This window comes from Neolamprologus brichardi, chromosome 4 (assembly GCF_056152115.1).
Source record: "Neolamprologus brichardi isolate AB-2024 chromosome 4, ASM5615211v1, whole genome shotgun sequence".
Classification (NCBI taxonomy): Eukaryota; Metazoa; Chordata; class Actinopteri; order Cichliformes; family Cichlidae; genus Neolamprologus; species Neolamprologus brichardi.
This window is the reverse complement of record NC_142107.1, coordinates 18,961,599-18,976,197: the sequence shown is the minus strand read 5'-3', so window position 1 is coordinate 18,976,197 and position 14,599 is coordinate 18,961,599. Positions and strand designations below refer to the sequence as shown.

At 44.4% G+C, this 14,599-nt stretch overlaps 1 protein-coding gene across 2 annotated transcripts in view; it reads right to left on the bottom strand.

Moving 5' to 3' along the window:
- Window positions 1-14,599, bottom strand: part of arhgap23a (Rho GTPase activating protein 23a) — a 70,128-nt gene that overhangs the window by 45,813 nt on the left and 9,716 nt on the right. Inside the window, exon 1 of one of the 2 annotated variants that reach the window (XM_087839981.1) lies at window positions 10,616-10,939. The exons of the other annotated variant lie outside the window; for it this stretch is intronic. Coding sequence (XP_087696107.1) covers window positions 10,616-10,669 — 54 coding nt within the window. The 5' untranslated portion in view covers window positions 10,670-10,939. Of the gene's footprint in view, window positions 1-10,615; window positions 10,940-14,599 lie in introns of those variants that run through there. 2 annotated transcript variants of the gene reach the window in all.

The window sequence follows — 14,599 nt, the reverse complement described above, 5'->3', positions numbered from 1 at the left end:
CGACGGCTGGGTTTTATCAGGTAGATTCCCAGCTGTACCTTATAACGAGTCTTCTGATACTGACGGGATCTATGACAACATCTGGCAGAGAGCTAACTTTGCTCCTTGCACTGTATTCCCCACCCCTCGCCGCTCCACTGTACTGACCACAACCGCTGGGAGCAATCAGAGCGTCACGTCTGAGCTCCACTGCAATAAGATGCCCTCCCTCGCTACCCCTCCCTTCTTTTTCCCCCTTTTTCCCTTTTCTTCTCTTTCTTTCCTGGTTGTTTTCAGAAGAAGGCCTCAGCAACAGAAAACCACAGGGCTCCAGCAGGCCTTTTGACTCTCTCCACCCCCCTCGCCCGCGTTTGGAAGAAGCGCGGCCGTACTTTGAGCCCCCTCTTCTCGGTTGCTTCCCTCTTCAGACCCACATGTATATATTTAGCTCATCTCTGCTTCTGTATAATTAACAGATGAAAATTATAACTTTGGGACTCGGAGATGACGTTGCTGTTCTCCTTGGCTGAAGCTGAACTTAAGCTTCAGCCCTAGGGGGGACAAAAACCAGGCGGCGGTCCAACATGTGGGGCGTGGTGGAGGCGATGCTAAGCCAGGTTGGGAAACTGAGCGAGGCAGTTAAAAAAGAAAGAGAAAGACGACTGCAGAAAGGAGTCAGAGTGTTTATTAGAGCTAGCGAGATGGCCTGCTTGACTGCTTCCATCAGCCCTGGAGTTTCCATTTGAGGTCATCTGGTTTTTACATTCCTGCCATGCACCACCGCTCACACCACGCCGAGGAAGTCTCCATCACTGAGTTCACACAGGACTGTACGATCCAGCAATTCTCAAAGCTGAGTCTGGGGTGTAGAGTAGCCATTTAGGGAGCTCTCAGAGTAGTGAAGAATAGTTTAAGCTAATGAAAGCTTTTCTTATGTTTGGGTCTCACAGATGGAACCTGATCACCTGGGAATCTGTGGGTTACGTCTGGGTATTTGGGGATGTGAAAATAGTTTTAAAGACTGCTTTTGCAGATGCACAAGTACACCGATGCAGCTCTTAACCCAACTGGACAAATTCCCACTGTCTAAAAGTTCAGTAAGATTTTCCAATATTTCACATAGACCATCTCAAATTGAGATCAGTGTTCTGATTCACATGACTCTCCACGGGCTCACAAAGTCTCTCTTTAACAGTGTACGCATGATGCCACCGGGCAAAAGATAGCAACTGCACATAATCAATTACAACAGTTTAAAGGAGTTTGGAGGCAGACACATGAATTCTTCCCTTTTTCAATCTAGTCAAATCTGAAGCACAGCCAAACGCATGTGATGCAGAGGTCAAGCGAAACTTGCTAGGCGTGATTTTTCTGGCAGTAACTTCGGCTTCTGTTCTCACTTTGAGATAAACCTGGCGATCCTCAGATTAAATCCAAAGGGGCTTCTGCAAACCATCTCTTCTCTTCAGCATTCCCCAGCAGAGCAGAGATGCTCTGCAGATACTGACTGGCATGTTTCGAATACAGGGCGATCGTCCTATCACGCTATCACTTCATCTGCTCCTTCCTGTTGACTGATGTAAAACCCTGTTTAGTCCTAATATTCGAGCAGATCCCAAAGGCACTGCCCTTTTGAGCGCTCCGAGCAACGATGAGATCCATATGCCAAGCTGATGATGCTATGTCTGCATCTTTAACCTCTGTCACTCTGTATTAGCGGCCTTTTAATGCAACCCAGAGACTGTTCGCCCTGCAGAAATAAACTGTCCTTTTGTAGCCTCGTGACTTCTATCACCTCAGAAAAGAAGGCCAAATTTGCCACCTGAAGGAAATTAGGCTCGCGCTTGTATTCTTATTTTGCTTAGCTAATGGGACGCCTGCAGAGGCCTCCAACTGTTAACACAGGAATCATACACTCGCATATGTTTTCACTCTGTTATTCGGATTAAAGACACGTTGCCATTGCTTATAGTAAAGAGGAAAGTTAACAGAAACACACTGGACTGTTAGTTTTCACTCTGTAAACTCAGGGCGGTGGGTGGGTGGGGGGGTTGGATATACAAGAACTGTACAAAAACAAACCCTTCATGGCAAAAACCTACATGTGAATACCCGCTGCTTTAAGGATGACATTCTGCTCACAGACGGCACATACAGACAGAATTGAAAGCAGCGGCGGCGGCAGAGTATCCTGAAAGGAGATGCCCAAAGAAGGAAGCAGAGAGGGGATCAAAGCAACGAGCGATTCACAAGGAAATGAAAAAACAAGATAGCTTCAAATTCGGAAGAAGCCAGAGAAGAAGAAAAAAGTACTACTCTATTAATAAGAACTGTGACACACACAGTCACACACAGAGAGGGAAAAAGACCAACAAAGAGTAGAGAAGAGAAGGAAGCCAGAAGAGATATGAGTGAGAATAATGAAGCTCAGTGTGTGCAGAGTTAGAGTTGAGTTTGAGTACATCTGAATTCATGCAAACCTTCAGCCAACAGAACACAACTGCTGTGTATTTGCCTGAGCAAGTAAGGCTTCAGTCACATCAGCCTAGAGACTGATCAGCGACCCCCTTTTAACCCCAGGTTGCTAGGGAAAAATGTCTATTTCCTGCTCAGCTGGTGAGTGGTTGTTGGCTGATGCTATGTGAAATAGGTCACTAAGAGATATACAGTCTGGAAAACCTCCTTGCCATTGCTTTGGTTGCAAAAAGACTGCCAAAGTTACCTGTAGTTTGCATGGAAAATGCCAATTTATCTGCAAACATTCTTTCACCAGTTGTTAATACAAATTTTTTCCTAGCGACGGCAGTTATCAGGGAGTCGCAGAGGTGACCATATCCCAGCAAACTAAATGTTGTGCTCTACTCTTCTTATGCTCGTGTATTTCTTCTTTCATCCAAAAGTAGCAAACTCAAAATTTTAGTTGATATCTGGTAATCATTTTTGGATTTCACCTTTAGTTTGGCGCCTTTGATTTTGAACAATCAGCCATTTTTTCTTAATCAATCAGCTTTTGTGTCTCACATTCTTGAGCCACATTCCTTTGTTTGTTCACTTTCAAATTAAATCCACATATCTGGATTAAATATGGGTTTCTTTGCTATAAATTTAAAAGAAAGAAAAATAAGGGACCCAATTTTTTTAAGTTTGCAAACTCCATAGTGTAGTAGTTTACACTTCCACCAGACAAGGATACACAAACCCCTCAATGTTACATTAGGACGGGCATCTGGGATAAAAACTTTCCCAAATCAAACAAGAAGGTACAAACTGTAGTGACCTCCTTGTAAATAAGGGTCTGTAACAGCTGGTCACCCATCAGAATCAGCTGATTCTTTCTTTACAATACTTTTACCATATCTAATGATATTTAAGAGAATATGAATATTTTGGGAGGTGTAGGTTGAAATTTGCTGCTTTTCAATTAGCCTTAGTTGGCCCAGCTTCCTGTGACAGATTGGCAGCCTGTCTAGGATGTACCCCACCTCTTACCTATAGAAGCTGGGATAGGCTCCAGGCTCCCCACAACCCAAAACCATCACCCTGAAGTGGATAAGTGGAAAAAAGGATGGATGGATGTCAAAATTTGAAGCTAAAACTTGGATATTTTTTTTTGGCAAGGAAGTTTTTTTCTCTTCTGACTGTAGTTTCTTGTTAAGTGTTGAAACCCGAATACAAGCAGCATCAAGCTACTGATTTAAAGCTGCACAATAACAAAGAGAGACAACATCTCGGAGTAATGTTACACACAAAACCAGCAAACCAAATAAATCGTATGACTAGGATTATCCAATGAGAGAATCTGAGCGAATATGTAAACAGAGACGATGTTGTGCTCAACCACCAGGCATCATGAAAACCACAGCGCTTTCTTTTCCCAGCATCCTTAGCTCATTAGCCTCCTGATAATCTCTGTCCCATGATTTCTTCAGACTGTCAAAACAGCCTTCCCGTCTGAGACCGCTTACAAATAGCACGAAACACACCGTTGCTGTTGTTGTTGCGCGTGCATGCACACTGCAGCACTGCGGCCTGGGATGTTTGGGAAACAGAGATAGAGGTTAGTGAGTCAGCGCTCGACCTCCAATGAAAAAACAGCGATCTACCGTGTGTGTGACCTGCAATTCACAGTTCATCAACTCACAACTGCAGCTTTGATGGACGTTACCTGACCGGCTGCCATTTACAGTATAAACAAACGTCATCTCACTAATAAGCAAACACAACTCTTCTTCTTTTTCTTCTTTGGATGCTTTAACATTTCGCATCACACCGAAAAACATAAAGTTACGTTAGCGCTCTTGAGCCATGGCGTGTAATTGGAGATTCGTATCATGAAGACACACTGAAACAAAAATAAACACAATTTCTGATGTTTTCTAATCAGCCTGGTTGGTTGAAACTAAAAGGATTTTAATGGGCTCGTTATGCATCCACTTATGCAATCAGTGCAAATGGTGCATATTATATGATGAGAGGGAGAAGTTGGGTGGTTATATGGAAGTTATGGAGGAACAACCTCTTTTTCTTTCCTATTTCTTTACCTTTCAGTGCTTCCCCCCACATGACTCATCAGGATTCTCCCGATTTTGTTATCTTCCCTTTTTCTTTACCCTTCCTCCACCCTAGTCTCTCTCACATTCCAGTGCAATCCCCGCTGTTTGCAAAAAGAAAAAAAAAAGAAGTGCACAGCTGATGAGAGCAAGATGCATCGCTCCATATAGTGTTCTGCAAACACACACTCGCTCTTAAGACAGCAACAGAACATGTGCAAGAAAAGTAGAACTGTGCACAGTCGACACCGAGACGAAACAACACGCAGGATCAGATGATGTGAATGTAAATCAGTCACGCAGGAGCCCTTGGTTAACCCCTGTGCCCCCCTGCTGCACACAGTGACAGGCGTTCCCGCCTGCCTCTTTAGCCTCTTTACTGGGGGCCAAGTGTGTGACGAGTGGGGCCCCTAACCTCTGAACCTTGACCCTGAGTCAAACCTCACCCTGAGCTGCTGCCTTCAGACTGATCCTGCAAGCAGATACAGACAGAGTCAAGTCTGCATTTCCAAACAAGACCTGGCGTGCTCTTCGTTCTTCAATATGTCAACGATAAACCCCTCATGCAATGTAATGTGCTGTACAACAGCCTCATATTTTCCTTCACAGAAACAACACTTCGAGACACACACCAACACAGCGTCTTTGTAGGCACAAATACAAAGAGGTACTGACGCATGCCAGACCATCGACAGGCTGAATCTAATTAGCTCTCATCTGTTTCTGAGAGAGAGGCTTTGTTTTACACCAAACCTCCCACCGCCTGCCAGTCAGACGCCACAGGAAAATCTCCCAGTTGAGGCACAACACAGGCCGAGCGTGCCCTGCAAGAGAAGAGCTAGGTAGGTATGAGATCCGTCACTTTTCACCCAGCAGAGCGTCTCCCCAGTGTGTAAATAATTAGAAATTCTCTTAATTCTTTGGCCAGTTTCAGAAAACAGCAATGCCTCCCAGGAAGCACAAATATCAAGTTATTTGATTATGATGGTTTATATACAAACTTGAGTTCCACTTCCATTAAACTTAACCAAGGGCGTCTAAATCTACCCGCTGAGTGAAAGTGAACATAAATAGAATAGAAGAATAGAATAGAATAATCCTTTAATTGTCCCACAAGGGGAAATTTGGTTGTAACAGCAGCCAAAAAGACAAATATACTACAAACAGTACACAGGACACGGAACAGAAACATACACAATTTTTCTTACATATTTACATTAAGGACAAATAGTGAAAGTCCAATAACAAAGCACAAAACACAAACAGGAAGTGATCTGCAGACTTATGACTTGTGCTATCCTGTGGTCCCTAAAAAATGAACTCTTATCCCTCACTGTCCAGTGCTGCTGAGGCTCTGCAGCAAGAGATCTTGTGGATCTCTACAACTCCCATAGCACCGGGACAGAACAGCAGTATCTGCACCCTGGGATGAGAACATGTTGCACACGTGCACAGAGCATCATGCACACCCTATAAAAGTCCTCACCTTTCACCCACTGCATAATAAACAGATACAAATGTAAAATTTTTAAAAACTAAACTAAACCAATTACTGATGCTTAACCGTGGCAGAGAGAAATGCAGACTGGCTGACTACCTACAGGAAGATCAATAAAGAGCCATTAGTAGCAGAAACACGGCTGCTTTGCAGAGCTACAACAGCTGCTCCCCTCGTACCACAGCAAACAAGGTCAATGATGACTGATGTCCTTCGCCTACCTTTATACTGGCTGGCCCATGTTTGTACAACATCAAGGACTTCCTCATGCACACATGGGGGAGAAGGCCAAATTAAAACTCTCACAGAGCTAGTTTTCAGACTGGCCTCAATGCCAAAAAGCATCCGCGCGTGTCTGTTGTGTGTACGTTTCATGCACCTGCGCACAGATTATGAGTTTTAGGTGTAACTCTGACCCTTTAAGTAGGATGTAAACAAAGAGGAGTGGCTAATTTTGCGAACGCCTGTGTGCTTGACTGTGTCTGAGTGTCATTAACATGTGTCAACACACACGCACACTCACAGGGTTAATAACTGTGGATGTGAGGTGTGAGAGCAGCGGTGCAGCTGTTGTCTCTGGGTTAGAGGAATGCAGCAGGGGTGACAGCGGAGGGGAGGAGGTGTGAGGTACGAGCTGACTGATGTAGGATGGTCTATTCAATTTAAGTGATTTTTTTTTTTAATACAGCACCAAATCTCAACAACACATCCTGGAATAACACAGAGAAAACACAAACTTTACTTTACAGTGTGCTCTGTGTAGCTTCGCCGATATTTTGGGTACTGCTCGATTCTGTTTGATTCTGTGGACAATCCTGTCCCATAATGCAATGCACAATACAAGCAAAGGAATTACTTTCGTGGCTGGAATAACAAAAACAAAAGGTGCACAACAATCGTGGAACAGCTTTAATGAGAGATTCATGCATTTTGGGGCTTTTTTTGTATAGTTTTCTGACTTTGCTTATCTTTTGACTCCACTGTTAACAACTGAATCGTTATAGTAAACAATTTAATTGTAATATATAGTGTAATAAAGAAATATTCACAGCTTATATGTCGTATTAGCCTATGAGTTGTAGTATTAGTACATTGCAGCTGATCCTAAACATTTTGTTTTACCATCCTCAAAATGAAACAATGTAACCAAATGACTAAAAGTACAAATATCGATACAATAATGTCATCCGATCACTTCCTCAGTACGAATACTTTGGATCCAAATGTGGATATTAAAACTTGAAGGTCCTGTTAGCAGATTCACCTACAGATGTGACTCTGCTTCATGGTGGCGGTGACACTTACCACCTGTTTGACGGTAAAGTGAATCAACGTTTACTTTAACAGTACAGAGCAGTCGATGAAAGCAAAACATATTTTGGAAAATAAAAAAGAAGTCCAAGAAAGTCTAACCGTTTTGAAAATCTGTAAAATAGTCAGCACTGCAGCATCTGCTGTGCGATGTGCCTACTACGTGGTGAGGCCATCTGCTAATGATCACTAAAATGCTTTCCTCTGCAGCCTCTTACAGCTGCTTTCAGTTAAGGTTCCCTTGACCAGGAGCTGATCCTGGACCTGCAGACTGCTCTGTGGTCTGAGGTCTGCAGCCTCTCTGAGGTGGTTGTCCTGTGATCCACTGCCTCTGCCAGAAGAGGTTTTCTCTGAGGCAATGAGCAACTTCTGAGACTGGACCTCAGTCTGATAACTGTCTCCAGATCAGTAGAGAGAACTGAAGGATTTGCACATAATAACAGCTACAGGGTGATGCTGCGTTAGTCTGCAGTTTATCAGTGAACAAACACGGGCGTGCCGCAGGGACAAACGTGAGCTTTAACATCGACCAGCTCAAGGCAAGATTTTCATAAAAGTGCTCTCATGTTTCCCATCATCAATATATTCCAGCATCACGTGACACAATGCAGCATTAGACATCAGGAGCGCCGCTCATCCTGCCCTCTTCCCCCTCCCTGCTCGCCGCTGCCGGTATCGATCTCACCCGCAAACGCTGCACTGCTACATTAGAGCAGAACTGCTAACAACATTAAACCAGTCCCACTGGACATCATCATAACTGCTCTCATCACACAGACACTTTCCACCCTTCCTCTTCTCTGTGCTCGAATGTTGGAGGAACACACAAAGTACTCACTTTGCGCCTCATTTTGACAAATTAGACATTTTATTAGATTCTAGTGTCATCCTGCATCTTGCTAAGGAATAATGTTCAATTGTGCGCTTGCCAATTCTCGGGCAAGAGAGGAGAACAATCCCGATCATTTCCATCTGTGCTGATGGATGCATGCGACTCATTTCCTGCACCATGGCATGAAAAATAAATAAAAAAACACTGCTAAAAAGAAGAGCAGGGTGTTGGCTGAAGCACGGGGTTTAGAACAGATCAGGGACTGAAATGAGACGAGCTGAACTCAGCACAGAAGCCTCTGCAACATGAGACAGCTAAGGCAGTCTTTCTGGGGGATATCAAACCCTTTGAATTTTATGAGTTCCTGTTCATTTCAATTACGGTTTTATGTGGGAACACGCACGGCATCAAAGTGTTTCATGTTTTACTGTGATACTACATAACAGATAAAAGTGAATTCAGTGGGTCTGAAGGGGCTTTCGCAGCTCTGTTGCAGTGACATAAAACAGCAGGGGCTCAATCAATGTGCGACCACACAAGAGGAAGTGTTGCTCTTTGCTGGAGGTGATAAACTCTGCAAGAACAGAGAGGAGGGAAAAAATGTAGAGCCGAGCTATAAAAGCAGACAAATTCCTAATTACAGCAAGACTGAGCGCGCCGCCGAGTGACAGCGGAGGTTCGATTCCTTCAGAGCAATATTGCAACACACGGCAGAGGTACTGGCAAACGTAACCTCGTCACCCTGTCAAACGCACACAAAGATGAATGCAATTTATCAAAGAACAAAAGCAAATATCTGCTGTTTCAGGGAGATAAGGACCCTCAGAGGTTAAATCTGAGCAGACACACACGGCAACCGGCCAGTAAACCGAACGCAGCTGTGTAGATCAGGAATGCACAAGTTGTTTTTCTTATATTAATCTCTAGTCTGCATTGAGCCGGCTTTAAAAATGCATGCACACTTGGTGCCATGGGAGTTTGGTCTGGGATCACTGGGTTTAGGAAATAGTACGACAGGTTTTTCGCTCTGAATTCATTCATGAAAAAAACCCTCATGGGGTGTAATATTTAAAGACACTGTCATTGTTCAACATACAAGGTTAATGTCAGCTTTTCAACCCAAATAACATTTTTTTCTAAACTTAACCAAGTAGTTTTTGGTGTCTGAATCGAACTGCTGAGTGGAAGTTAACATAAATAGCAACACAAAGTGCAAAACACAAACCAACCAACCAAACAGAACATGAACTGCAGTCTTCTGCCACCTAATGTGGATCCTGTAGCTCTTTAAACGTGAACTCTTGTCTTTCAGTGTCCAGTACAGCTGAGGGGATCTGTACAACTCCAGCACCGAGGCAGAACAGCAGGGATGAGGTACTGCTGAGAGGGCTCGGAGCCTCGTGTACTTAGCTTAGAGAGTGACAGCGGAGGTTGATGATTTCAGAGCAGAGATACTGGCAAACATAACCTTGTCACCCTGTCAAACACAAAGATGAATGCAATTTACCAAAGAACAGGAAATATCTGCTAGTTCTGCATTTTCACGGTGGAGCCATATCACACAAGAAGATAAGGACCCTCAGAGGTTAAATCTGAGCAGACACACACATGCAAGCAGACCTCTCATCTCACCTCATGACTTCACTATGAGTGCTTGAATGCCCAGCTCCAGAGCCACGCCAACAGACATCCAGAGCATTGCTCAGGAGGAAAAAAAAACAACTTACCATTGCATGTATATCTCTGCAGGCTTAAAACAGCTGCTGTGTGTGAGTGATGGTGGCCGCGGTATCTTGTGATGCTTATTGAGACCAAGTCACATCTTTCCCATCTTCTCATTTACTATTATACCAGTGTCAGCAGTCATCTCCCACCACTTTACAGCTTATTTGTAACAGATTAAAAGCAGCAGAGCACCAGTTTTGATTAAAGGTAGCATCCCCTGATGGAGCTAAATCAACTAAGACTCCCCATGCAGCCAAATCCGCGTGATTAATATGTTTGATTTGAGGAGAAGCTCGATAATAGTGGAGGAGTGACGCACCATCCCCATTTGGGACGTCCCGTCTGGACTGACAGCTCCTCCGCGTCCCGCTGCAACGAGACGCGGACAAAAGACTGAACCCACCCGGGCGTAAAATGGGACGTTCGCTTTTGTAAAGCGGCTGATTAAATTCATTTCTTTGCGCACCACTTGCGTCCACAGCAGCGACGCAAAAGCTGCAGAAAAACTCTGATCAAACACTTAGTTTCTGTACAGTATGACTGTGAGTGTGTGTGTACACAGTGGCTATGTAAACTACAGTTAATCCTCTTAGGAAATCACGCTCTCTGACCGGCCCGAGCGCGCACCGCTCCACACTAATCAAGCGCAATATGTCCAAGTATCAATACCTCTAACGATAAGTAAGAAGCAGGACCACACTGTCAGCTCGGCGTACTTACGTGGTTCTCAGAGTAGGGAGGTATTCCAACAAGGCAAAAAGCAACTCCATTCATTGGACAGCAGAAACTGTTTGGCTGCAACGAGGAGAGGCAGATTTGTTGCCGCACAGGCAGACGGGGAGCTCTGAGGGTAACAATGCTCCAAACACAAACTTATATATTCGACACTTTTCCAGCTTCCTTCCTCCTAGAAGGAAAAAAAACAACTCCCAAGTCTTTTCCCGTTGTTTGGGGCAGTCCGGTGCGCTGCCCCTCCGCCTCCTCCTCCTTTTCTTCTCCTTCTTCTTCCGGCAGACCGCATCAGTTGTACATATCTAAGTCCCTGCGAACTCGCCCTGCCTGGAAACTGACTGTAGCGGCATCAAAATACAAAGAGGGGGTGCACAGGAAGTCAAGAGACTCCGCCTTCAAAGTAAAGCTGGAGAGAGGACTGTGTCCAAATTCCCAAATTCAAAGAAACAACTTCCAAAAGAAAAATATTTCTGGAAGCTGTAGATAAATATTAGTGCTGTAGTCATTTCTCGTAAGATTTAACAGTCTATTTTTATTCGCTAGTGGGGGGAAAAGGCAAGTTTGGACTTGCCATCAATAGAAATGCTCTAAACGTGGATGAGTTTGAGAGAAGGCATCTAGTCGATTTAAAGCCGTTTTCAAGCTTTTATGGTTGCTATCTGCACCGGAAGTGAGCTGTTTTAGAGTACTAAACTTCACACGGAGAGAGTCAAATTAAATGAGGGTGCGTTGGATAAATCTGTGCGCTCCGCCCTGCAGACGCGAAGCATGCGGGCTCCCTCTGGCTGTGCGCTGAACGAGAGGAGGGCTCCAAGCCAAAAGCACACCCAACCCGCTGATCGGAGTACCTTAGAAACGGAATTAGAGAACTGTGAAAATGCAAAAGCAGCGCCTATAAAAGTCACTGTGTCACAATAATTATCGGTGAAATTAAAAGTGAAACTGCGTCTTTATCCCCGGTTGACACCTGACAAACTAGATCTAACCAGCGTTGTAACCTTATATGCAACACTTCTATGCTCTATCATTTTGATGTGGTGCTATTTTAAAAAGTTTTATGTCCTACTAAATATTAAATTCACTGTATAAAGATGGATTTAAATTTAAACACACTCCTATAATCTGGAAAGTGACTGTAAATGTATAGTTATTACACATTGCTTTTTATTTTGCTTTCGAGGAGCCATTTCAGTCACTTTCAGTCCACTCCTTGTAACTGAGGAATTTGTTGTTGTTTGTTAAACCACTTATCGCTGACCTATGAATCCTTCAAGTATAAAAACAATACATACAATATAAACGTCCCATTTCTTTGCTGAACCTATGAAATGTCAACAATAACACAGTCTGACACAGTGTGTCCCTTAAAATGTCTAAAAAGTAAACTACAGTAGGCACTACAAGTATTTGTCTGACTCTACATTACGTCTTATTGATTAAATTGTACTGTGAATGTTGTCACAAGGGAACCGAATCACCTCTGTAACCCAAGGTGATGTGTTCAAACCCATAAAATACTCACTTTAGTCAACAGAGCTCAATTAAACAGCAGTTATTCAGATTTAGATAAAGAAATGAGTGAGTCAGTTTCTGGCATTTTGCTTAAACAAATAGTTAGCTGCCTAATCATCATAGATCACACAGAAAAGCATCCTCCCAATGAGTATTTACTGTAAAAGTAACCACAGGGTTGGGAAAACAATGCATTGGGTATAATTTCAGGAGTAGCAAGAATCTCGGGAATGTGGATATGACAGAAAAAAAAAGGCTAAAGAAAGACTGAAAGGATAATTCATTGATAGCTGTTCTAATTCTTTCCCCGCCCAGAGCAGTCTGTGTATTCTCGGAAAAGTGTTGATATTTGTATTTTTGGATGCAGTTCATGTGAATCAATAGATGTAGTCAGAGGAAGTTTACTCATAAGTACAAAAGGAAGTGTAGTCTGCTGCCAGGAGGATACAGTGTAACTACATATGCTCCATGACATCATATAAAGTGCAAATAAAAACTTCAGCACGAGCTATGGATAAAAAATAAATAATTTTTTTAAAAAAGAAGATAAAATTGTTGAGACTGGGGTCTTTGGCTGCTGTGATGACTCAAAGCTAAGAGGGGGGGGGGGGGGGGGGGACCCATGTGGCTGCTATTACTCTGAAGGGGTATGAGTATCAGGGAGCCACTTCAAAACCTCCTTGCCTGTGAGGAAACCAACTGGAATCATAGTGGGAAAAAGCCGCTTACGGGACTCTTCCCACGCCAAGAGCCGCAGCTGCCAATTCAGCTTTCATCTCTGCATGTCTGCTCAGTCTCCATTCGTGGACTCCAACCTCTGCTTCAAGCCTGCCTGGAGACACACAATCCCTGCCAAAAGCTTACAGGGGACACTCTTCGAAAGCCAGAGCTATGACCTTCACTCATCCCTCATTTGACACAGACAATTACCATATGTGTCCTAAATCCACCCCCAGGTTACACATCTACAGCGGTCAGAGTAGTTTCAGTGAATATCAGATTGTCTGTAAATCCACCGTGGCGGAGCGAGAGACTTAGCTGGAGTATCCCCGTCTTAAGGTGGGAGAGAAGGGCAGATGGTCTCCGAGAGTAAGAAGGGTAATGGTGCAGACGGTCTGGTTCACAAAGCTTGGTTTCTGGTGTGGGGAAAGGGGGGGTTTCATGGAGTGTGAGGGATGTGCAGCTGGACACTTTATATCTTCTCTCTGACCTGGGATCAGGAGCGAACTCTGCAGCCTCTTTCTGCGGTCAGTATGTTTTTAATTCAAGCAATCGGAGGCATAAATCAGTCTTTGCCGTGACATTCTTCTGTGGGAAGAGCGATCCTATGTTGGAGACCCCTCCTGAGTTGGGGCTTGTCCACATCTTATCCCAGATTGCATGCAGATCCACAGTCACGCAACACATTAATTTCCCTGTCAGGCAAGCAAAATGGGCTTTCTATTATTGATGGCTGCTGGTAGGCTGAGAGTAAAGAGGTGCAGAGAGGGAGGGAGAGGGAGAGAAAGATTTGTGTACTTGAGGTGCTGTGTGTTATATCTGAGCAGGTATAACACACAGCAAAAGTTGTTGTTGAAGGACAGGAAGGAGTAGTAAGTGCAGGCAGAAGAAAGCGTTTTTTTCTCCTGCACTTGACGGCTAACACATCCCTGGGTCGGGCTTACTCACTGACACACATCCTCAGGCGCTGGGTATGTCCCCCACGACTGACTGAGTAAGCCCCGATCTGTGACTGTGATGTGAGGCGACACCCCTCCCTCCCCAATCTCTTTCCCTCGAGGGTCAGCTGGGGATGAGCAGGGAGCATCCAGAGCCTCTCCTCAGCCGTTACATAATCGCACAGCCCGACGCCTAGTGGGACCAACCCATAAACAACCATCATCCTATTTGCTCGCTCGACCGCTCCCCCACCCCTCGACTCCCGCCTCCCTCCGCTGGCCCTCCGCTGCCTGGCTGAGGCTGTAAAGGCGGCAGGACGGATGGATGGAATGGTGGGTGGGCATTCCTCATACCATTCTAGGCCACTTCGCACAGCTTGTGCACCAGGATGCTACTATTCATTGTTATCACTCCATTTATTCCAAGCTAACCCCGCCCAGTCCTCACGCCCAAGGCTTCTATCTCCTAATTCTTTCATATCTCCTCTATTTCACTTCACTTCCCCTACGTTACTGTGCCCAGCCTCTCAGTAAATGTCGGTAACGCCCTCTGCACACACTTACTTTATGTCTGAGGAGTCTAGTTGCCAGAACTTCTCAACATCGTCCTCCTTAAGCTTCTACAGAGTCGCTCTATATCCGTCTCCTTGATACTGTTGCATTTAATGATGGTACTTGGAGGGTTTTCCTACTGCTAAGAGCCAAAAGGACACATTGTGGAAATCCTGCCAAGGTACATTATCTCCCACTCGCTTTCAAATCTATTATAAAGAGTAACCTTCTTTAAATCCTTGTTTCAAAT